General features: G+C 45.7%; 1 protein-coding gene across 2 annotated transcripts in view; it reads left to right on the top strand.

Annotated features, from left to right (window-relative positions):
• The window catches only part of PDZD4 (PDZ domain containing 4), a 341674-nt gene extending 317268 nt beyond the window's left edge, over nt 1-24406 (top strand). For both annotated transcript variants that reach the window (XM_077478976.1, XM_077478975.1), the window contains one exon: nt 20668-24406. In XM_077478976.1, the coding sequence (XP_077335102.1) occupies nt 20668-22284 (1617 nt within the window). In that variant the 3' untranslated portion in view covers nt 22285-24406. The remainder of the gene's footprint in view (nt 1-20667) is intronic.
• The last annotated feature ends 1017 nt before the right edge of the window (nt 24407-25423 follow it).

Raw genomic sequence — 25423 nt, 5'->3', positions numbered from 1 at the left:
GCATCCACCGCAAGGACCAAACCCATGTCCAAATTTGTGTAGGTTGTAAAAAGAGGGGAGTGGTGTTGCGCTCCTTATATATATATATAATATATATATAATATATTTTTCTTCTAATGTGTTACCAAAATATTGCCAAAATATTAATTATGTATCCAACTATTCTTTATCAAGGTTATCAATAAAGTGCATGAGTGCAAATGAATAAATAATCTAAATTACTTGGCAAATATATTAAAAAGAACATAGTAGTTTTTCCATTGTGCAAAAAAGCAAAAAACAAAATAAACAATATCTATCAAACGTGCAATAATGCAAATAATGTAATAATTTAAAACATAAAGTGTAGCTTAGAGTGGTTATACCGCTGTGCAATATATATAAAAACAAAGTGAATAGTTCGTACAGTGACTGATATGAGCAAAAAACAATGAAACAAAAAAAATATATGAAACAAAAAAATATATAAATAGCGTATAATAGAGATATTTTAAATAATCTGACTATAACAGGTATTTAGTGCGGTATTGGACGTCGCTCCTTAGTCCAATGTGCAATATTAGTGCAAATGTGCAGAGTGTTTCACTGGAACACTGTGTGCAGCTGTCTTGCCATTAAAGTGACACTGTGCCTTTAAGTGCAGAAAGTAAGATAAATCTTCAGTGTCACTGACACCCGTGGTAGAAGTAAATAATTACCTTACTGCTGTAAGGTAAACAGCATTGTAGCAGAATAATTATAGGAAGAGGGGGGTCCCTTCAGCTCGATCTTTTCCTAGGCATTCGTTCACTTTTAAGTGGAGCCAGGGAAGGGGGGGGGGGAGAGGTGGAGATGATCTTTTTCTTCCTCTCTTTCCACTAGGTGCTTCAGGTCATAGGGTTCTTCCAGTTCTGCTCGGGCCATGCAAAGAACAGAGCTGTTGACGTCACTTCAGGTTTCCATCTGTTCCACGAAACCCGGAAGTAACCTCTAAATTTAAAAAACAAAGCTCCTGTCCTGCTCCATGCTTTGGGTTGCGCCGTAAAGCAGGTAAAAATCCTGCGAATGAAGAGCCACGTCTGCAATCTCGTGATGGGTGTGTGTAAACACACACTTCCCTGTTCTGGTCTGAAATAAACCCAGAAAAGCAGAGTTCAGGGTTCTACTCAAACCTCTTTACGATTCCAAAACCAAACGGGGATGTCAGACCCATCCTAGATCTAAAGGATCTGAATCAATTTCTGCACATTTTCTCCTTCCGCATGCAGTCATTCCGCTCAGTGGTCTCCACCCTTCAGGGGGGAGAATTCATGGCATCAATAGGTATCAAAGATCCATATTTGCATGTGCCAATCTTTCCCGCTCACAAATAATATCTAAGGTTTGGGGTGGATCAGCGCCACATTAAATTTGTGGCCCCACCTTTCGGTCTCACTACAGCTCCTTGAGTTTTCACAAAAGTTCTAGCTCCACCCTTGGCAAATCTAGGGGCCCAGGGCATAACAGTGACTACTTATCTGGAGGATTTGCTACTCATAGAGCAATCCGTAGCGTGCCTAAACCAGTGTACTCAGCACCGTGAGATATTTGGAACACCTAGGTTGGGTTCTCAACCTAGAAAAGTTGGAATATTTGGGCATAATCATGGACACCGCTCAAAGCAGGGTGTTTCTACCTACATCAAAGGCCGAAGCTATAAAGTTTCTTGTCCGGCTAGTCATAGCAAAAGGAATCCCTCCATTTGCCTATGTATGAAGCTACTAGGAAAAATGGTTGCCTCTTTCAAGGCTGTTGCTTATGCCCAGTTTCACTTAAGGCCTTTACAAAGAAGCATCCTCTTGGCCTGGAACAAGAGGGTTCAAGCCTTGGATCTTCCAATGTGCCTATCCCCAGGGGTACGCCAGAGGCTCAATTGGTGGTTAGGGACCGAGAATCTCCTAAAGGCAAGATCTTTTCTTCTACTAGCATGGAGCATCGTAACCACAGATGCCAGCCTGAATGGCTGGAGAACAGTTCTGGGAGAAATGTGCACCGGAGGAAGATGGTCCGCAGCCGAAAAGCTCTTGCCCATCAACATTCTGGAAATTCGAGCAATTTATCTAGCCCTCAAGGTCTGGTCTTTCAGACTATAGGGTAATCCTGTCCGGATACAATCTGATAATGCCACAGCAGGGTCTTAAATCAGTCACCAAGGAGGCACCAAATGTCTGGATGCCCAAAAAGAGGTGAATTGTATTTATTTGTGCATATCCGCTGTCTTTATTCCAGGGATGGAAAATTGGCAGGCAGGTTTTCTAAGCCGCCAGCAGCTGTGTCCAGGAGAATGGTCTCTGCACCCCGACATATTTCAGAGCATATGTCAAAAGTGTGATTCCCCCAGATGTAGACCTGTTCGCGTCCAGATTCAACAGGAAACTGGACAGCTTTGTGTCAAGAACAAAAGATCTGCTTGCTCAAGGGTCAGATGCCTTAACGGTTCCATGGGATCAGTACACTCTGATCTATCTATGCCTTCCCTCCAATTCCATTATTTCCGCGGTTTCTTGGGAGCGTCAAAAGGGAAGCGAAGTCAGTCATTCTAGTAGCCCAGATGACCTTGGTATGCAGAGATTGTAAAGATGGCAGTCGGGGAAGCCTTGGGTTCTTCCACTACATCCAGATCTACTCTCACAAGGTCCATTATTCCATCCTGCCTTACAAAATCTGAATTTGACAGTTTGGCTGCTGAGACCCACATTCTAAGAAGTCGTGGGCTATCGGATTCAGTCCTTTCTATACTGGATAATGCCAGGAAGCCAGCCTCCAGGCTCATTTGCTACAGAATCTGGAAAACGTATGTTTCCTGGTGTGAACCCAGGGGTGGTATCCTAGAAAGTATGTCATGAGCAGGATCGTTGCCTTTCTTCAGTTAGACATAGAAATTAAGTTGGCTGTGAGCACTATCAAGGTCCAAATCTTGGCCTTGTCAGTATTTTTTCAGTAGCCACTTGCGTCAAATTCCCTAGTCTGGGCCTTTGTTCAAGGGGCGATGCTCTTAAATCCGCCAGTCAAACCTGTGTGCCCATGGGAACTGAATTTGTTTTTTTTTCGCTTTACAGGAACAACCTTTTGAACCACTGCACCATGCTTCTTTAATTCTTTTAACAAAGAAGTTGGTCTTTCTGGTAGCCATATCCTCTACTAGGAGGGTGTCAGAGTTGGCAGCCCTTTCTTGTAAAGAGCCATATTTGATTATTCACAAAGATGCTGCATCCTAACCTGACCTTTTTACCTAAGGTGGTTTCAGGATTCCATTTGAATCAAGATGTGGTCCTACCATCCTTATTTCCAGAGCCGCAGTCCGCGGAAGAAGAATAGTTACACACTCTGGATGTTGTAAGAGCAGTCACCATCTATCTGCAGGCAACCGCTCAGATACAAAAGATTGATTGTTTATTTATCCTGCCAGAAGGCCCCAAGAAGGGCCAGGCAGCGTCGAAGTCCACTATTTCTAGATGGATTCGACAAGTTATTTTACAGGCTTATGGTGTAAAGGGGAAGCTTCTTCCTTTTCAAGTTAAAGCGCACTCTACTAGGGCTGTTAGTGCCTCTTGGGCAGTGCATCACCAGGCCTCCATGGCTCAGATCTGCAAGGCTGTGACCTGGTCTTCAGTCCATACATTCCCTAGATTTTATCAGGTTGATGTAAGAGGGGAAGAGGATACCGCCTTTGGGCGCAGTGTACTGCAGGCTGCTGTTTAGTTCCTCTCGTCCGTTTGTCTATGTTTCTGATCTGTGTCTCCCTCCCCTCAATTTTGGCATTGCTTTAGGACACCTCACTAAGTAATGAAGGCTCTGTGTCCCGTGATGTATGAACTAGAAAATAGGATTTTTTTTAATACAGCTTACCTGTAAAAAATAGGATTTTTTGATACAGTTTACCTGTAAAATACTTTTCTTGGGAATACATCACAGGACACAGAGCACCCGCCCCCCTACGAGCTTTACGTGGAAACATATTGCTTTGCTACAAAACTGAGGTGCTCCCAGTATGGGAGGGGTTATATAGAGGAGGAACTTGCCTTAAGTGGGGTTAACCAGTGTCCAATCACCGAAGGTGACTATCTAACCCACTAAGTAATGAAGGCTCTGGGTCCCATGATGTATTCCCAAGAAAAGTATTTTACAGGTAAACTGTATCAAAAAATCCTATTTTTTCCAGAAACAAACGGATCTCTCTCAGATCCTACACTTGGGCCTTAAAGTGGAACTACACTGTATCTGAGCACCACAATCCAAAAAACCTAGTCAATAAATTTTTGAATATTCAAGGCAAGCTCACTCATCCATCCATGTCTCTATGCTTTATTTTTGCTGAGAAATCACCCCCTAGCATTTCTGGCCATGGCCATCTGAAGGGCAGATGATTCACGTAGCCTTTATTTTCTGGAATTCATCTCCTCTTAACTCAGGCTTGCAGGCAGTAGTGTGTGCTTAGCTGAGAAAACCTCTCCTCCACTCCTGAAGAGTTCTGGGATGTATGACATCATTTGCCTAGGCCTGGACACCAGAAAGTAACTGAAGAAATTTGTAAAAAAAAAAAAAAGTTACAAACCAACAAGCATGACATACATTCCTATCTACTTACTAATGCTAGCAGCTTAAGGATTAAAAATTGTCAATGTTGATTAAGAAAGGGAAGTCCTGCTTTAAGATCAAGGACGCATCCTACTGTGAGATTCTCTGACATTCTGGGCCTCGAAGGCCTCCTTTTGAGGCTGTTTCTTTCACCCAATTCCATTCAAACCAATCTTGTTAGCATGAAATAAACATGCTTCCTCTCTCGACCCGCCAATGCACCTCTTCAGCCAAGCAAAAAACTCCCTAGCTTGGTGGGTTTCCAACCCAGCCTTGGCAATGGGGAAGTAAGTTCTATATCACTGGAAGATGATAAAAACAGATGTAAGTGTTCCAGTCTCTCACAGTTCAGGGAACATGGTCAACAGAGGAAGCCAAGCTCCCCATCAACATCTTAGAACTCAGCATGATCAAAGAGACCCTACACCACTGGACCCCCTAATTTTCAGGGATACCTGTTTAGGTTGCAGTCAGACAATGCCATAGCCGTGTCCTACATTAATCACCAAGAGGACACCAGGAATCACATTGTCTTGAAGGAAGTAAGCTAGAGCCACTCATTGACAGAAAAACATTGTTTAACCACTAGAGATCCACGCTATAGCCGAATGACGACTACAGCGCGGACCTGACGTCGTCCCGTGCACAAGCGGCCTGTGTGCCCTGTGATCAGCGAGTCTATGAGGCCTGCGTGCCACGTGATCAGCTGTCAGCCAATGACAGCTGATCATGTGACACAACAGAGCCGGTAATCGGCTAAAAAAAAAGCCGATCACCGGCGGACGTGATCGGGACATCAGTCCCGATCACGGCCAGCTTATCAGTGCCCACCTGCCCCCTGCCAGTACCACCTACATAATAAAAAAGTGCCCCCCATCAGTGCCCATAGTGCCACCCATCAGTGCCCATAGTGCCACCCATCAGTGCCCACAGTGCCACCCATCAGTACCCACAGTGTCACCTATCAATGCCCACAATCTGCCTCAACAACAGTGCTGCACCCCAGTGCCACATATCTGTGCCCATCAGTGCCATCTACCAGTGCCCATCAGTGCTGCCCATCAGTGCCCAGCAGTGCCACCTATCAGTGCCCATCAGTCCCATCTATCAGTGGTACCTATCAGTGCCCCTTAGTGCCACCCATCCGTGCCACCCATCAGTGCCATCTTATCTGTGCCCATCTTTGCCCATCAGTGCCGCCTTATCTGTGCCCATCAGTACTGCCTTATCTGTGCCTATCGGTGCCACCTTATCTGTGCCTATTAGTGCCACCTTAACTGTGCCTATCAGTGCCCACCAGTGCAGCCTATCAGTGCCCACCAGTGCCGCCTCATCAGCACATTTCAATGAGGAGAAAAATGACCTGTTTGCAAAACTATGAAACATGATTTTTAATTTTTTTTATTTTGCATCTTTTTTGGTTTGTTTAGCAAAAAAATAAAACTCCCAGCTGTAATTAAATACCACCAAAAGAAAGCTCTATTTGTGGGAAAAAAATGATAAAAATTTCATTTGGGTACAGTGTTGTATGACCGCGCAATTGTCATTCAAAGTGCATCAGCGCTGAAAGCTGAAAATTGGTCTGGGCAGGAGGGGGGTTTAAATGCCCAGTAAGCAAGTGGTTAATAATACCTGTATAATTGGAAGGTGGATTACTTCAGTCGTCATTGCCTGGAGCAAGCAGATTTGAGTCCTTTACTCCAACATCTTCAGCCTGATATTTCAGAGATGAGGGACTGCAGATGTGCATTTTCTGCTCTCCATGTTCTGTTTGTGGCCAAGACCAAGGATACTTTAGCACTGGATGCTCAAGTAATTCCTTGGATTCAGTTCAGGCTAATCTATGCTATTCCTCCAGTGTGAATTCTTCCTCGACTACTCTGCAAACTAGAGCAAGAAAAGAAACCAGTAATTCTCATTGCACCCAACTGGCCCAGAAGAACCGGGTACACAGTCACTGGCTTTAATTACATGGCTGTTGAAGCCCAGGTCTTAAGGCCGCGTACACACGGGCGGACTGTTCGCCCAACCTTGTCTGCTGAACAGTGTTTGTGCGGACAGTCCGCTCGTGTGTGGGCTTTCAGCGGACAGTTTCAGCGGACAGTTGGACGGACAAAGTCTTTCGGAAATTCCGAAAAACTGTCCGCTGAAACTGTGTTTGAGCGAACAGTCCGCCCGTGTGTGGGCCTGTCCGCTGTACTTTCGAAATGAGCGGACTGTCCCCGCTCGGAAAGTCCGCCCATTTCGAGCGCGTGTACAGGTAGGCGGGGCCCGCGAAGGAGACGTCGCGGGCTCCGCCGCCTGGAATGGGCTTAAAGGGGAACCCCAACGCCGAAAAAAATCGGCGTGGGGGTTCCCCCAAAGTCCACACCAGACCCTTGTCCGAGCACGCTACCCGGCCGGCCAGGAAAGGGGGGCGAGCGAGCGCGCCCCCCCTCCTGAGCCGTACCAGGCCGCGTGCCCTCAACATGGGGGGTGCCTTGGGGAAGGGGGGGGCCGCGCGGCCCCCCCCACCCCAAAGCACCTTGTCCCCATGTTGATGAGGACAAGGGCCTCTTCCCGACAACCCTGGCCGTTGGTTGTCGGGGTCTGCGGGCGGGGGCTTATCGGAATCCGGGAGCCCCCTTTAAGAAGGGGGCCCCCGGATACCGGCCCCCCACCCTATGTGAATGAGTATGGGGTACAATGTACCCCTACCCATTCACCTGTGAAATAAAGTACAAAAAAAAACACAACACAGGGAAAAAATATTTTATTGCACAGCTCCGGGGGTCTTCCGTCTTCGGGGGTCTTCTCGCCCGACTCCTCCGCTATCTGTGTGTAGCTCTTTTACTAGCGGAGGAGTCCGGCTTTCTTCCTCCCCGCCGCCGGCCTCTTCTCCCGACTTCGGGGGTCTTGTCCCCCTCTTCGGTTCTTCTGCCGGGCCACCGCGCCTTCTTGTAGCTCTTTTACAGGCGGTGGCCCGGTCTTCTGTCGCCGCTGTCGTCGTCGCCGCCGCCTTCCGTTCTTGTTCTTCTTCTTGTTGTTCTTCTTCTTCTCCTGGAGATGTTGACTCGACGAGCTCTCCGGCCGGAATGCCAGAGCCGCGCTGTGCGGTCACTTATATAGTGACAATGGGGCGGTGTCACATGGTATATGTCACATGGGTTGGTCACATGGTGACCCCGCCCCCTTACGATGTCATAGTCCCCATGTGACATCAACCCATGTGACCAACCCATGTGACATATACCATGTGACACCGCCCCATTGTCACTATATAAGTGACCGCACAGCGCGGCTCTGGCATTCCGGCCGGAGAGCTCGTCGAGTCAACATCTCCAGGAGAAGAAGAACAAGAAGAAGAACAAGAACGGAAGGCGGCGGCGGCGACGACAGCGGCGACAGAAGACCGGGCCACCGCCTGCAAAAGAGCTACAAGAAGGCGCGGTGGCCCGGCAGAAGAACCGAAGAGGGGGACAAGACCCCCGAAGTCGGGAGAAGAGGCCGGCGGCGGGGAGGAAGAAAGCCGGACTCCTCCGCTAGTAAAAGAGCTACACACAGATAGCGGAGGAGTCCGGCGAGAAGACCCCCGAAGACGGAAGACCCCCGGAGCTGTGCAATAAAATATTTTTTCCCTGTGTTGTTTTTTTTTGTACTTTATTTCACAGGTGAATGGGTAGGGGTACATTGTACCCCATACTCATTCACATAGGGTGGGGGGCCGGTATCCGGGGGCCCCCTTCTTAAAGGGGGCTCCCGGATTCCGATAAGCCCCCGCCCGCAGACCCCGACAACCAACGGCCAGGGTTGTCGGGAAGAGGCCCTTGTCCTCATCAACATGGGGACAAGGTGCTTTGGGGTGGGGGGGCTGCGCTGCCCCCCCTTCCCCAAGGCACCCCCCCATGTTGAGGGCACGCGGCCTGGTACGGCTCAGGAGGGGGGGGCGCGCTCGCTCGCCCCCCTTTCCTGGCCGGCCGGGTAGCGTGCTCGGACAAGGGTCTGGTGTGGACTTTGGGGGAACCCCCACGCCGATTTTTTTCGGCGTTGGGGTTCCCCTTTAAGCCCATTCCAGGCGGCGGAGCCCGCGACGTCTCCTTCGCGGGCCCCGCCTACCTGTACACGCACTCGAAATGGGCGGATTTGCCTCCGCCTTACGTGGGCGAGTCCGTTCATTTCAAAAGTTGAGCGGACTGTTTGGCAAACAGTTCGTTGAAACAGTCCGCTCGTGTGTGGGCAAGTCCGCTCATGCAAATTTTGAGCGGACTGTTTGCCGAAACTGTTTGACGAACAAGGTTGGGCAAACAGTCCGCGCGTGTGTACGCGGCCTAAGAGACAGATGGGTCTTTGCGTCTGTCATTCACACAATGCTAAAAGCAAGGAAAGCTATTTCCAGAATTACTTATGATTGTACCTGTAAATCTTTCTTTGCCTGATGTGAAAACAGGCAATTCAATCCCAGAGATTACTCTGTGCCTCAAATTTTAGCCTTCTTACAATCAGGGGTTGGCCAGAACTTGACCTTAAGTACTCTTAATCTTTGTACTGTAGGAGCGCTGAACCTTCTGAAGATGCATTCAGGCTTTGACACTGGGGCTGCAGAAGAGGCAGCAAAAAATCCTGTAAAACGCCTCGGTGTGAAAGAGGCCTAAGCCCCTGTACACACGGTCGGAGATTTCCACAACCAAATCCGTCGGATTTTGCCCGTCGGATTTTGTCCGTCGGATCTTGTCCGAAACTGTTGCATACACACGGTCGGACAAAGTTGGCGAAAAAATCAGATCTTTCAGAACGTGATGACGTAATTTCGTTACGATGGGACTACATTCAGGCTAGTAGCCAATAGCTTTGATGTAGGAATTTGATCTGAGCATGCATGGCACTTGGTCCGATCAAAATTCTCTACACATGATCGGAGTATGTCCGATCGGCCCAGTTGGTCAGGAAATATTTCCAACATGTTGGAAAATTGGGTCCGACGGATATTCCAACGGAATCAGTCCGATGCATACCACACACAGTCGGATTATCCGACGACACGGTCCGATAGGACACATTCCGATGGATTCTCCGACGGTGTGTACAAGGGCTTAGACATTTTTTTTTTTTTTAAACATATTTTTATTGAAAAAAAAATTTGACAATACATATCAGTCGAACAGTAAGACAGTATCATGGTAGAGAAATATATAAGAGAGAATATAAAACAAAAGAAGGGGAGTATTACATCCTGACGACCCGAAGTGTCACGATATCATGCGGTTTAGTCTTTAATAAAGAGGAAAAAGAAAAAAGAAGAAGAAAAGAGGGGGGGAAAGGTGGGTAGGGGGGGGGAAGAGGGGATGAGGAACGGTACCCAGGGAGGCGAGGACCCTCTCATAATCACATTGAGGAAGGGTAGCGAGAAAGAAGGTTCTCGGCGAGCATATCACCCCTACCTGGGAATAGAAACAACAGCAAAAAAAAAAAGAAACAGTAACATCTAAACACAAGACCCCTACATGTAGGACAGAAAAAGAGCACTAGTACTAGTACAAGCAGAAACATGAGTCCAGGAAGGGTTATGGAGATGCAGAGGGAGGAGTAGAGGGTTGCATGTCCTCCGGTGCAGACGAGACAGGGTCGAATATATCCTGTGGTAGTTGGTCCAACAAGAGAGCAGAGTCCTGTGAAGGAGAAGAGCTGGTGTGGGAGGACGTCAGCTTGAGTTTCCCCAATGCGTTGCCGACATTGTGGCGTAGGTACCAGCTTGTATAGCGAAAGGGGTAAACAAGGGAATTGATCTCCTCCGAGTTAAAGGATTGCTCGATAAAATCCCTCCATCTGGCAAAGAAGCGAGGAGTGGAGACGAAGTGGGACGAGATAACATCAAGTCGTTCTATGTGGAACAGCGAGAGGAGGGTTTGTTTAACGTCCGTTAGACTCGGTGGAGTCGTGGAAATCCAGCAATTCATAATAGTCCTGCGAGCTGCCAACAGGCATATGTGAGTCCAATGAGTAAGGGTAGCCGGACAAGGAGACTCTAGCGACAAGGGTGGAGGGTCACAGCTAAACAGGCAGGTCAGCGGGTCCTTAGGTACAGGTGTCTTGGTAATGTGCAAGATATAGTCCAGGACTGAGTCCCAAAATGTCGATATTGAGGAGCAGTCCCAGAAACGGTGCAGTAGGGTGGGGCGATCCATGGAGCACCATGGACATTTGGCTTGCGAGGGATCCTCAGTGTTGGTGCGGAAGGGGTAGTAAGCTCTATGAATGATCTTAAATTGAGTTTCCCTCCATTTCTCAGAGATAACAAGTTTGTGAACAAGTCTGTATCCTTGCAGGATTCTTTCCGGTAGGTTCATGTCATTAAATATAGAGGCCCATTGCTTAAAAGGGGCAATGTGGTACTTGTCCGCCTGGTAGCTGATTAGGTGGGAGTAGAGGGTAGAGATGGAGTAATCACCTTGTTGAAGCACAGCATCCAGTTGCGACTTGCGGAGGCAATCCGTGCGTAACCCTCCTATCATTTTCAGGTAACTCAATAGTTGGTGGTGATGAAACACATGGTGAGAAGGGAATGAGAATTCCTGAGACAGGGTTTGGAAGGATTTGAGTGTTCCACGCCCAGGTTCGTATAGGGAGGCCACTTTGAGTAGACCCCGTTTCCCCCAGTGATCAAAGGCCGAGTGAATGGTAGAGGGTGGAAACATAGGGTTGCCTTGGATGGGTAGATGAGTGGAAATGTTAGCAGGTAATCCTAAGAGCCTCCTAATTTCCCTCCAAGCCACCACTGTGTCCCGAATAAGGATGTTGTACTTAAGATGAGTCGGTAGAGCGTGAATGTTGGAATGAAGAACCGCAGAAAGCCTGTATGGATGTACCAACGCCTTCTCAAGGTTATGATTGGAGTATCTTGATTTACCCGCTATCCAGTCAAGGCCCTGTCTCAATAGGCACGAGAGATTATAGAAACTGAGATTGGGCAGGCCTGCACCCCCGTCAGGCTTCGGAAGGCATAGTTTCTGAAGGGCAATGCGAGGTTTCTTATTGGCCCAGAGAAAAATGGACAGGGCTCTGTGTATCCTCTGCACATCAGAGTGTTTAAGAAGAAGTGGGATGGTTTGCATCGGGTAGAGTAGCCTCGCAAAGGAGACCATCTTGAAGAGATGACATCTTCCAAAGAGTGATAACGGCAGGCCTGCCCAAGCTTCCAACTCCTGCACAATCTTAGCAATCAAGGGTGGGTAATTGAGGGTATAAAGAGAAGAGGGTTCCCGACCTATGCGCACTCCCAGGTAAGTGATATGGTGTCGTGCCATTGCAAAGGGTGAAGATGATTGCCAGGACATAGCTTTTCGCGGATTTAAGGAGAGGACCTCACTCTTATCAAAATTGATTCTAAATCCCGAGCATAGGCGATACGCCGCGAATAGGTCACGAAGTTTATCAAAATCAGCCGGAGGGTTGGACGAGAAAAGTAAAATAGCGTCCGCAAAAAGCGCAGACTGAAGGTTCTGGTCCCCAAACGCAATTCCGCTGACACCGTCAGGGGAATTTAAAAGTCTAGATAAAGGTTCGATCGCTAGATTGAACAAAAGGGGGGACAAGGGACACCCTTGTCTCGTCCCTTTGGTGAGAGGGATAGTGGGTGAAACAAAGTCCGGAGTAACTAATCTGGCAGTCGGGGCATCGTACATTTGACATAGGAAGTGCGTAACCGAGCCCGAAAAGCCAAAGGCTTGCAATACTTTAAATAGCCAGGCAAAACTAATGTTATCAAAAGCCTTTTCGGCGTCAATGGATATGATGGCTAAATCTTGTTCTGGGCATAGTTTCGCTCTTTCCAATGCCAGGAGCACTTTGCGGATATTTAAAGTCGCTGATCTGCCAGTTGTGAATCCTGATTGGGCCTGGTGCAGGAGAGTGGGGAGAATGGTGGCTTGGCGTGAAGCTATAATTTTGGATAGTATCTTAACATCAACATTTATAAGGGAAATGGGCCTATGCGAACCTGGGTGTAAGGGGTCTTTGCCATGTTTGGTGATTAACTTAATGTGGGCCTGTGAACCCGTAGGGGGGTAGGACCCACCGTCCCAGAGGGCGGTGAACACTTTGGAGAGAGTAGCGGGTATAAAGTATCGGGTAAGTTTATAGAATTCAGCGGAGTACCCATCGGGGCCTGGTGCTTTAGAAGGGGACATCAATTTTATCGTAGACCTAATGTCATCCAGGGTAATGGGAGCATTGATAGCGTCTAATTGTGGTCCGGTCAATTGTGGTAAGCTTACCCTTGAAAGTAGCTGGTCAGCGACTGAGTGGTCAATGGGGTCTTCCTCGTATAGGGATGTGTAGTAGTCGGTCATTAGTTTGCTAATCGTCTTAGGGGAGGTAACAATGGATCCATCGGTGTGTTTCAGGGCATGGATATGGGTGGGCCTTTTGAAGCCCGCACATAGCCGGGATAGAAGCTTGCCCGCTTTATTGCCATTTTTGTGAAGTCGCATGGTCAAAAAGGAGGAGGCAATCTGCTCCTGCCTTTCCGCCCAAAGGTCAAAGTTCTGCTCGGCTAACTGCCAGGCAGTGACGTTAGCCTGCGTGCGATTGCAAAGGAGATCAAGATGCATGGAGCAAAGTCTTTCGCTGGCTTGTAAATAGTGTTGCTTTGAGTGTCTCTTATATTGTGTCACATAAGCTATGATTCTGCCTCGGAGAAAGGCTTTTCCAGCCTCCCAGAAGAGATTCGGAGTGGTGATATGTTCACCATTCGTTTCTGCATATTCGGTCCAACTAGTAAGTAGCATCTGTTTGAAATCTTCGTTATCAGCCAGATAGGAGGGGAAGCGCCATACGGGCGAAGATGAGGGAGATTTCACATTTAGTAAGCTAACCGTCACAGGGCAGTGATCGGAGATGGCCATGTCTTTGATGTCAGGATCGCTCACCAACGGCAGGAGAGCCGGGGACGCAAAGACATAGTCAAGACGCGAAAAAGACTTGTGGGGGGGTGAATAGAAAGTGAATTCACGTTCCGTAGGATGGGACAAGCGCCAGACATCAGTGAAGTTCAGTGATGATAACGTACGGGCAAGGGGGGTGGCGTCAGTGTCAGTGAGGGCCGAGGGTGTAGGTGTACGGGAGTCTCGGTAGGTTCTATCCTCAGAAGGGCACATAACAGAGTTGAAGTCCCCACCTATCAGGTGGAGGGCTTCAGACGCTTGGGAGATCCAGGCTCCGAGTTCCTGGAAAAACTACGAGTCGGGGGAGTTGGGGCGCATATATGTTAGTTATAGCAATGTCCTTAGAAGCCAGGGTAAGGTGCAGGGTGATCATACGACCACACGAATCTATACGAACGTTACGGGTGGTATACTGCAGGCGTTTATGAAGCAGAATAGCCACCCCCGCCTTGCGACCTGCGGCCGGGGAACCCAGAACTTCGCCAACCCAAAGTTTGCGAAGGCGTGAAAGATCTGCGTCGGTTAGGTGGGTCTCTTGTAGGAGCGCCACATCGGCCTTCAACCGTTTCAGATGACGGAGAACTTTTATGCATGTGGTAGGTGACCGAAGGCCCTTAACATTCCATGACACTACATTAAATTGGTCTCTAGAGGCGTCAGCCATAGGGATCAGCAGGGGCGGTAATAGGTGGCAAAACAGCCATTAAACCAATTCTGAGATAGATGGAAAAAATCCAGGGAGTGCGCATAGGTAGGGGAGCCTCTAAGGGTAACCAAGTACAAGAGGGGGGGAGAGAAGAAAGGAAAGCAAGAGCAGGAGACAGAAGAGAAGAGAAAAGGGGACAGAACCAGACAGCATGTATTACAACATAACAGTTTTGGTGTATACACCATAAAGTAGCCGTAGCCCACTTCACCTTTTTCCACACGGGATGCATCTAAGGCACAAGACTCCCAGCGGGTGCACGCACCCCCTGGTAGAGGCTGAATATAATCCTCGGGGAGGGGGAAGGGAGGGGGGGGCAAAGGAGGGGAGAGAATACAAATCAGTACCTCAGAGGGGGAGGGGGGGAGGACTGGGGGGGGTGGGAGAGGGGGTCGAAGACCTCAGAGTTTTAGAGGGGCAGCACGATAACGGCATGTCAAAAATGGGACAAATAATCGTGTAGGTGAACTAGGCGGGCTATTACCGGGAACTAAAACAACACATCATGAACAGGTTTGACAATAAGGGCAATTGCCCCTGCATTGAAGAAATAAAAGAGAAACGTTAAACAGAAAACAAAACAGCAGTGTGTAGGCACAGTCTCATTGGCAAGCATCCCATGAAGGACCGCACAATAAGATCAGTGGCAGAAAGTACCAGTAATTGGAAGTACTTCCTAACATTACCAATATCCAGGCAGGGAACCCGGAGGGATGAAAGGACAAGTTCAGCGGAGCTCAGTACGTGGATGCTGGGTGGTGGAGCGACTGCGCTTATATGGTGGTTTGGAAGGGCTCAGCTGTGTAGCAGTGGGGGCCTGAGTATCGGTAGCCAGACCAGCGGAGGGACTCTTCGTCAAGGGGTCATTCGTGGTATCCATGTCCGCGGGGTAGTTGAGAAATCGTTCCGCTTCAGAAGGTGAGTTGAAAGTGCGGCGGGTGCCATTGGGAAAAGTAACGTGCAGAATCGCCGGATAGGCCAAAGTGAACTTGACATGGTTCTTAAAGAGGGAGGCACAGATTGGGGAAAACTCTTTTCTCAGTCTCATGACTTCAGCCGAGTAATCAACGAACAGAAGCAAGTTAACGCCATCAACAGTAAGGGTGCGTTGGGAGCGGAACTTCTGCAGGATGTCATGTTTATCCGCGTAGTTCAAGTATCTAGCAATGACCGCTCTAGGCTTGTTGCGCTGTTCTGAGAGCTGGCCTAGGTGGTGCGCTCGTTCCACAACGCACGGGGTAGAAAGGCCCAGTTGAGCAGGGATAGTCACCATGCAGAGGTCCATTAGTTGTCCTGTGGAGACAGATACGGGTAGTCCTACTATTCTTAAGTTGTTCCTCCTCGCCCGATTCTCAAAATCGTACAATTTAATCCATAAGTCCCTGGTAGAACGTGTGAGGCGAGCAAGAGCAGCAGCCTGAGCAGTGGTGTCATCCTCCATGAGGGGGATCCGCTCTTCAGCCTGTGTAAGACGCTGCGCCTGGGCCTGTAATTCGCTGTGGTATTGTTCCATAGCCTTTTGTATCGCTGAGTCAATAGAGGATGTCAGCGTGGGCGTCAGTAAGGCTACCACCGCCTGGGCTATGTCGGCTGAGGGAATCGCTTCCACGCCTGGGAGCAGAGGACAAGATTGCGAGGGCTCAGTGAGGCTGTGTGCCAGCGCCATATTGGCCGAAGATTCGGCCGCGTCCGCCGTCGCGGACATCGTGGCGGTTAGTGATCGGTGTCCGGACCGCTCTACAAATCGGTCCATCAAGGGCACAAGGTCTTCCCCAGACAGCAGGATGGGTCCCCGAGGTGGATGGCTGCTTTGTAGCCAATTAATAGGGGGTATGCGGCGGGAGCTGAATCCGCTTACCTCCTCCTCATGTGGCGCCGTAACCGGAAGTCGGCTTAGACATTTTTACCAGGAGTGACTTTCATTCAAGGATTGACATTCTTGCATATAATTAATAACAATATTCATGGCTTTATACACTACTCAGCAATTCCTAGGTTCTAGCGCGGAGTTTCACACTGGCTTTGTGTGCATCTATTCTTTGTGATTTCAATTTACATATACCGTACTTGTGACCCCACAATAGGGATAAAACGTTTTCGCGGAAGGGAGTTAAAACAAAACACATGGCCACAAAGAGGTTTAACCTTAAACTATGTAGAGGGTTCTTTGCTGTAATTCCCTTCCACAGGCAGTGGGGGCATCGATAGTGTAAAAAAAACTATTAGATAAGCACCTGAACGACCACAACGTACAGGGATATACAGGGATATACAAGATAATACTGACATACAGTGGTGTGAAAAAGTGTTTGCCCCCTTCCTCATTTCCTGTTCCTTTGCATGTTTGTCACACTTAAGTGTTTCGGAACATCAAACCAATTTAAACAATAGTCAAGGACAACACAAGTAAACACAAAATGCGATTTGTAAATGAAGGTGTTTATTATTAAAGGTGAAAAAAAATCCAAACCATCATGGCCCTGTGTGAAAAAGTGATTGCCCCCTAAACCTAATAACTGGTTGGGCCACCCTTAGCAGCAACAACTGCAACCAAGCGTTTGCGATAACGTGCAATGAGGCTTTTACAGCGTCCTGGAGGAATTTTGGCCCACTCATCTTTGCAGAATTGTCCTAATTCAGTTACATTAGAGGGTTTTCGAGCATGAACGGCCTTTTTAAGGTCATACCACAACATCTCAATAGGATTCAGGTCAGGACTTTGGCTAGGCCACTCCAAAGTCTTCATTTTGTTTTTCTTCAGCCATTCGGTGGTGGACTTGCTGGTGTGTTTAGGATCATTGTCCTGCTGCAGAACCCAAGTTCGTTTCAGCTTGAGTACACGAACAGATGGTCGGACATTCTCCTTCAGGATCTCTTGGTAGACAGCAGAATTCATAGTTCCTTTTATCACGGCAAGTCTTCCAGGTCCTGAAGCAGCAAAACAGCCCCAGACCATCACACTACCACCACCATATTTTACTGTTGGTATAATGTTCTTTTTATGAAATGCAGTGTTCCTTCTACACCAGATATACTTGGACACACACCTTCCAAAGAGTTCCACTTTTGTCTCATCGGTCCACAGAATGTTGTCCCAAAAGTCTTGGGGATCATCAAGATGTGTTGTGGAGAAATTGAGACGAGCTTTGATGTTCTTTTTGCTCAGCAGTGGTTTTCTCCTTGGAACTCTGCCATGCAGGCCATTTTTGCCCAGTCTTTTCCTGATGGTGGAGGCATGAACGCTGACCTTAACTGAGGCAAGTGAGGCCTGCAGTTCCTTGGACGTTGTTGTGGGGTCTTTTGTGACCTCTTGGATGAGTCGTCGCTGCGCTTTTGGAGTAATTTTGGGCGGCCGGCCACTCCTGGGAAGGTTCACCACTGTTCCACGTCTTCGCCATTTGTGGATAATGGCTCTCACTGTGGTTCGCTGGATTCCCAAAGCTTTGGAAATGGCTTTATAACCCTTTCCAGACTGATAGATCTCAATTACATTCTTTCTCAATTGTTCCTGAATTTCTTTGGGTCTCGGCATGATGTGTAGCTTTTAAGGATCTTCTGGTGGACCTTACTGTGTCAAGCAGCTCCTTTTAAGTGATGCCTTGATTGTGAACAGGTGTGGCAATAATCAGGCCTGGGTGTGGCTATAGAAATTGAACTCAGGTGTGGACAACCACAGTTATAGTATGTTTTAACAAGGGGGGCAATCACTTTTTCACACAGGGCCATGATGGTTTGGATTTTTTTTCACCTTTAATAATAAACACCTTAATTTACAAATTGAATTTTGTGTTTACTTGTGTTGTCCTTGACTATTGTTTAAATTGGTTTGATGTTCCGAAACACTTAAGTGTGACAAACATGCAAAGGAACAGGAAATGAGGAAGGGGGCAAACACTTTTTCACACCACTGTATAATCACACACATAGGTTGGACACGATGGACTTGTCTTTTTTTCAACCTCACCTACTATGTAACTGTGTAACTATATATTTTATATATTTGAAGGGGGCATTTTTCAAAACACAAAAATGCATTGGTTCTCTGATAAAGTACTTTTACATTATTCACCAGCTAACTTGGGACAGCATTTTTGTACATCAAGGTCATTACAAACAGGTTAAATAAAGATGTAACTGTTAAAAAATAAAAATTTTCAAGGCTTAAAATTGTCTGCTATTGTGATCAGTGAAAAACAGTGATGCTCAAAATTGGAAATAAGTTAGTTGTCATAGCCCATCAAATCAAAGTTAGAATAATTTGAAGGCCATCATTTTATTTTAACTCATATGGCCTGTGACACAGCATATGAGGAAATATCCGAATTTTATGAATGATCAGAATCAAGACATTTTGGAAAGTGTAGACGAGCTTTAAAGAGGAAGTAAACCCTGATGGGTTTTACTTCCTCTTTGTTCCCCTGCAAAGTAAAAGCATAATGGGCTAGTATGCATCGCATACTAGCCTATTATGTGGCACTTACCTGCAAACGAAGCCCTCACTGTGCCCGCTGGTGGCCGCATACATCTTCGCCCCTCTTCCTTCGGGGGCTGCGAACTCCGGCTCTGTGACTGTCCGGAGCCGTGTGACCCATGTGAGTGGGAGCCATTAGTCATGGCACTACCGAGTGAAGAAACGGCTCGGAGGGCCGTTTCTCGGCAGCGCATGCAACGATGACATTGGTGCAGTGTACAACAAAAATCTTCTAAACGGTGCACGTTTAGGCAATATTTCCACTACTTATAGGTAAGCCTTATTCTAGGCTTACCTATAGATAAAAGTCACAATCACAGGTTTACAACCACTTTAAGATTAATGGTTTGAAAGTATTCAAATATTTCTTTTTATCAATGCATCTGAAAAGACAATTCACTCTGGCAGTCTGTAGTCTTTGGGTCTATTTTATTATTCGTTGGCACAGGGAAAAAATTAAGGAACATAATATTGGTCGCCATGCATGAAACAAACTGGCTTAGGTAATGTCTTTCTTAAGCCTGGCGCACACTAGAGGTTTTTTTGTTAAACCCAGCAGACTGAAGAAAAAAACAAAGACAAGCTATGTTAGTGCAGCGATCTTCCCTGCTGTGCCTGTTTTCTGACAGTGGGACTCCCCCTGCCAGAACACACTGATCAGTGATGGCAGCCATTGGCTGTCAGTGCTGATCAGATGCGAGTTGAATGCTTATTTTCCAGCATGCCCATTTGACAGAAGCTGGCCATGAGACGAGCTTTTGTAGAACAGACAGCTGTACACAGGAGCTGAAAGTCAGACGTTGCTGCTGAATTGGCCGACCTCGGCTCATGTGTATAAGGCTTTAGTAATTTAAATTCTTGAGCTCTTCAAAGCTAATTCTCAACATGCCCATGACTCAAACACTGAGGACAGATGTTGAACGGAAGGACACAATACTGTCTCCCTGACTAGGGCGCTGTTTGTTCTTAATCTGGCCCTGACTCAGGCTCCTCTTAACCTTGTCACAGGGCACTTCATATATATCAGTCTCCCCTAACTCCTGAGCTATAACGGCTCTTGACTTTCATAATGGAGCATCTTTCTTGATCAAATTATAAATGTTGGAAGTCTTTCCATACATTTGCATTTGTGACATGAAATTCCACAAACTTCACACCAGGGCCCAGTCCCTTTATTTTGCATTGTTGCAGCTAGTTCAAAAGTCGTTGAGAGCAGGAGCAATTTTTCTCACTATGGTACATACGTCCACCTTTCTTTCTGGAAACAGGGCCAATTATTATTTCAAAGTACCATAATCAGATGCTAAAATACTTTTTTTTGTGTATTGTAAATAAGTCATCAGTAAGGGAGTATCAACATGTAAATTAACAGGGGCCCTGTTTAGGTTTAACATTAGCAACTAATTAGGCTGCTATAACAATAACTGATCAGCATAGTTGTATAAAGTGTATGAACTTTTGTTCTAGATAGGGAAGTGACACAAAGATGGGGATTTTTACTGTCTATGACCTGGTGAGATTTCATGCAACAGGAAATGAGAACACGTTTCCTCAAAATGACAGGAATTCCCTCGGACACCAGAATATTTCTGTACATTAGAAGGTTTACCTTAACTCTTGCTTTGGTGACAAATCTAAATTTTAAGATCTGCCCTCACTTTCTGTCATAGCAACCAGTAGGACAAATAGGGGAAATCACCCCGGCAGATACATGGCAATGAGAGCTTGCCAGAGGGTCTTACTCTACCACACTATATGTAAAACTAAAAAAAAATGTCATATGCATACACAGTAACCAATATTTTTATAAATTGGCTTGCAGGGTCCCCTGTATTTTAAGGGGTCAAAAGCAGACAGAATTTCCCATGAAACACCTTTTTAAGAAAACCCTTAAATTGATTTGTTTTGTATACTGTATTTCATATCTCCTGTTTTTTTTTCTCTCAGAATTAAGATGGGTTGTTTTTGATTTATAGGTAGAGAATGAGGATGCAGAAGCAAGTCCTAAATCCCCTCATACGTTTCCACACACTCCAGGCCTAAGTCGCAGTCAAGAGCTGGATAGCGGAGTTGGGCGAACAGATGAGAGCACTCGCAATGATGAAAGCTCGGAACATGACCTTTTGGGAGACGAACAAACAAGCAGTGCAAATACACCAGGCAGCCAGCGCCGTTTGCGTTTCTTGCGAGGAGATAACCAGCATCCTCTTCAGTGTCGTGAATTTCATCATAGTTTGGACTCCCTGCTTGCAGCTGATGGGTTAGCCCCTTACAATGAAGTTCTTCCTCCAGGTGCAGGATTCACGGATGAAGAGTATGAGAGATATAGAGAACTGCTTGAAATTACATGTCACATGGAGAATGGTAATGGACCAGCCTTCCTCTATGCGTCACGACAGGGCGGATTGGATGTAAATCGCAATGAAAGTGTCCTACGGGAAATGGCAGTTCTGGAAGAGGAGTTGAGACATTTGGAATTTAAGTTTCGCAATGTTTTGCGTGCACAAAAGATGCAACAACTACGTGAACGTTGCATGAAGGCTTGGCTTCTTGAGGAGGAGGAAAGTTTGTATGGCTTTGTAGGCGGGGGTAGTGCAAACAATGAAAGTTCTACCAAGCTTCCAGACATCACTGAATTACCAGAGAGATCAGACAAGGACAGTACCAGCGCATATAACACTGGGGAGAGCTGCAGGAGCACTCCTCTTATGATGGAGCCACCATTACCTTTGGACAGCCCCTTGAGGAGAAACAATGATCCTTCAGGAGCATTTTGCAAAGCAACAGAAAGCCTTCCCTCTAACAGTAATTTAAACAGAGGACATGGCAAAAATGTACCTTCATACCCTGGTAGTCCAGAGCCAGTGCCATCCAAATTTAGATCTTTGTGTCGCGATGGAAGGCCCCCAACAGAAGACAGGTTAAGAAGAGGATCAAAACCAGCAAATGAGCTTGAAAGGGGAAACCGTGAGAGTAGTCCATACCTGAGCAGACATCACCGCTCCCAGGGAGGGGAACGTTATCGAAGCTGCCTACAGTTGGCCCAGCCAAGAAGTTTAGATGAGTTGGATGTAGATCCCACATGTGGAAAGAATATGGGAGCATCACAAGGCACTCAATCCCAAGCTGAACCAAGAATGGAGTGGAAAGTAAAAATAAGGAGTGATGGCACACGTTATGTAGCTAAACGCCCTGTAAGAGACCGCCTTCTAAAAGCAAGAGCCATGAAAATCAAAGAGGAGCGCAGTGGGATGACCACTGATGATGATGCTGTGAGTGAGATGAAAATGGGACGTTACTGGAGCAAGGAAGACAGAAAAAGGCACCTAATGAGAGCTCGGGAGCAAAGAAAGAGGAGAGAATTCATGATGCAAAGCAGACTGGACTGCCTACGTGAGCAACAGCAGCAGCAAGGTGCAGAAGGCAAGGGCGAAATGAGCATCATTGCACTTAGCCACCGCAAAACCATGAAAAAACGCAACAAGAAAATCTTGGACAACTGGATTACAATTCAAGAAATGCTGGCTCATGGAACACGCTCAGCTGATGGAAAGCGGGTTTACAATCCCTTGCTCTCTGTCACTACAGTCTGAGCAACTAACATTCCTCAGAACCCCTTTACCAAATCAGATCTCAATGACTATCTTTGTTCCAATCTTCAACACTGTTACAAATTCCACCTGTAAATTATCAGTCCACCCTGAACTGATATTATTGTGTGGTAAATGTCAGAAGGCTAACTTGCCCACCAGCTTACATCAAGACGGAATTCCAGTGGCAAGGTCTCAGCACATTAACTCCCAGGTCCTTCTACCTGCTACAGTTCTTGTAAGAGTGTTCCTTTTTAATATGAGCCTGTCACTGGAAAAATAAAATGGCAGACCTTGTATCACAAGCAAGGTTCACTTATTAATGTTGATCCTCCCATGCCAAAATGCTGCTGCAAAAAAAAAAAAAAAAAATAGCCAAAAAAATAGCTTACACCTTTTTTGCATGCTTCTATAAAGCATGAGGTGCAGTCATACTACTCCAGACAAGATCCTGGGGAATTCTAAGTAGTATAAATCTTATGAGATGAGGCTCAAAGACAATACATGAGCATGTTTTCTCACGAAAGATTTGGGCATTCCCAAAGATCATGCCAGAAGGCGTATGATGGCACTCTTGCCTAGGTGCAGGAAGACACTAGGGGAGGCAAACATTTAATACATTTTTTCTTAGGTTTTTTTTTTGTATTTGTTTTGCAGTGTTTTACAGGTTATATTACAAAATGCCATAGAAAAGATGAAATTCTTCCTACTGTAGCATTAGAAATCATACTTAAAGTTGGGGATAGCAGAGATGGATACTTTGGTGAAATCCTGCAGCTGAAAACTCTGAAAGCTAAAAGAGATATGATGCCAGTGGGAGAATCCACTCACTACAATGCACCAATAGCTGGAACATTGGTTCTGGGTGGACTTCAGTTCCAGTTTTTTGGTTACTCTCTCCATATAAACATGTTGTTACCTTTATGGTTATTTTTGTTCTCAATTTTGAGGATATATAGGTTTTTAAAACACAGGGTGAATTTTCCAAACCAGCATTACTTGTAGATTTCACAGCTATAACATGTTAGAAGCTTTGTAAATCATCAAACACACACAGTTGTCAGGCAAAGATTAAACCGTTTCTGAAGGTGATGGGTACACACTGTAAACCTTTGTCAATCTTTTGTAGGTGGAATAAAGCTGAGCACAATTTTATTTATGGATATGTGGAAATATCTTGCCTTGATGAAGTAGCATATAGCCTTTGCCAATGTTACCATGCTTGTGATTTTATACAGGCTTGTTCTTTTCATGCTAAATTAAAACAAACTATACACTGCCATCTTGTGGTTACAGAGCACATGGACAACTATAAGAACAGTAAGCAACAAGGTTCATGATGAAGGACAAAATAGCACAAATGCAGTGTTGGCTGTGATTTTGTATACAACAAATCTGCCTTTTAATTTGTGGACACAAATCTAAGGGGCTTTGTGCATTTGCCTGTCTGTTGTTAACAAAGTGATTGTAATGACTTCTGTTTGACCTAATTTATTAAGTTCTCGCTATTCTGAATGTTTGAGATTAAGAAAAATGTAAATGAGCAGGAGGTTGAGGTATTTTTACTGAACGCAGAACAAAGATTTTTTTACTCTTTTATGTTTGCTAATTACCCATATACAGGGTGAGAGACATGATTGTTTCAAATAATTTAAATAATTTCACATGGACACCAGACAGGGTGTTAACGTAAACCTGTGATAACCCTAAGCAATGCAATCTGAGCATATGATTAAAGAAATGTAAAAGCAGATGTCTTAGATGAAAATCACATGTCTAAACATTAGAGCAGCTTGCATTCTGTAATTTTTCATGTAATAGTGTAGCTTCTACTTAAACCTTCCAAATACCTAATGGGGCAATCTAAAGTACCGATAAAGAGGTAAGAGGGGCTTGATTTTTACATTGTATAATTACAAATTTGCATTGACTTCAGCTGATTACATCTCTGGATTTGTTATGTATTTATTATTTATTGACATGTAATTTTCACTCGAGGTAATCTCTGTATAGTTTGCATTTCCTAGGTTTGTACTGCTTTTACTTCCATTTACTTTTCTAACTTATCATAGGAAAATTACATTTTATACAAGTGACCCAATGAAATGAAAGCTCTGAAATTGTATCCTATGAGAGTGTGATATTCAATTTCCTGTATCTGCAGTGGCTTAGGCTCTGATATAAATGTAGCAATACCTACTGCACATAGGACACTAGGGAAAGGACAGCTATTACAATGACTCTAGGGTTTCCATTATCAAAATTGTTGTGTGTTTAATATGTTATCTGAGTTGATAATGTGTTGCTTTGCTACATATTTTTCAGTGAGGGACAGAGAATTAATTCCATCCATGAATATATAAATTTTAATTAAACCAAGTTTGCTAATTTATTATACTGAAGATAATGATATTCAGTAGCTGGCTATTTTTTCTAAGCTTTCTGCCCATAAATTTTCTTCCTCATTTTCTGCAAATCTCAATTCTGGCCACTGCCAAATGTCTAGAATTAAACTACTCTGCTGTTTGCCTGTAGATATTCAATTAGAATATTCATTCACAAGGAAATTGAGTTTAACTGATAAAAATTGTAATGGTAGATTAAGTAAATAACATAACATTTGCTTTTCTCCAATATTAAAAAATGATTGGGAAAAAACTGTTTATTAAGAATTTGCCCCAAAATGTCTGGAAAAATAAAAAAGTTAAATAAAAAGAAAAGTTTGGGAATACAGGGGAAAACATTGCATAAAAAATGAACAAACCTTCACAAAGTCACTTATTCTAAAAAAACATGTAACAGGCTCACTGAAATGGGAATGGAGTACACCTGTTCTCCATGAATGCACAAGCACAGCTGCTCATCTGTTTGACAGTGCAGGTGAAGGTGAGCAGCCCTGACTGCATACAGTGTGCATTTGAGGACTCTCACCCACAGCTGAACAATTGTCAAATTGGGCCAAGAAACTGTATCCATGCAGCTGCTGCACTCCTATAGATATAAAGGGGCTGCCTTGCACACAGCTCCTGGCAGTTCCAATGCGAGGCCCATTCATGGACTATGGGTGTAAGCGCCAATGTGAATGGGGCCTTAAATTGGTATTGATTAAAGAGTAACTCCACTTTTGTTGAGAAAAAAACAT

The sequence above is a fragment of the Lithobates pipiens genome, unplaced genomic scaffold (genome assembly GCF_037356315.1).
Source record: "Lithobates pipiens isolate NorthernLeopardFrog02 unplaced genomic scaffold, aLitPip1_a1.2 Scaffold_1, whole genome shotgun sequence".
NCBI classification, from domain to species: Eukaryota; Metazoa; Chordata; class Amphibia; order Anura; family Ranidae; genus Lithobates; species Lithobates pipiens.
The sequence above is the reverse complement of the archived record's forward strand: the minus strand, read 5'-3'. Positions and strand labels throughout refer to the sequence as shown.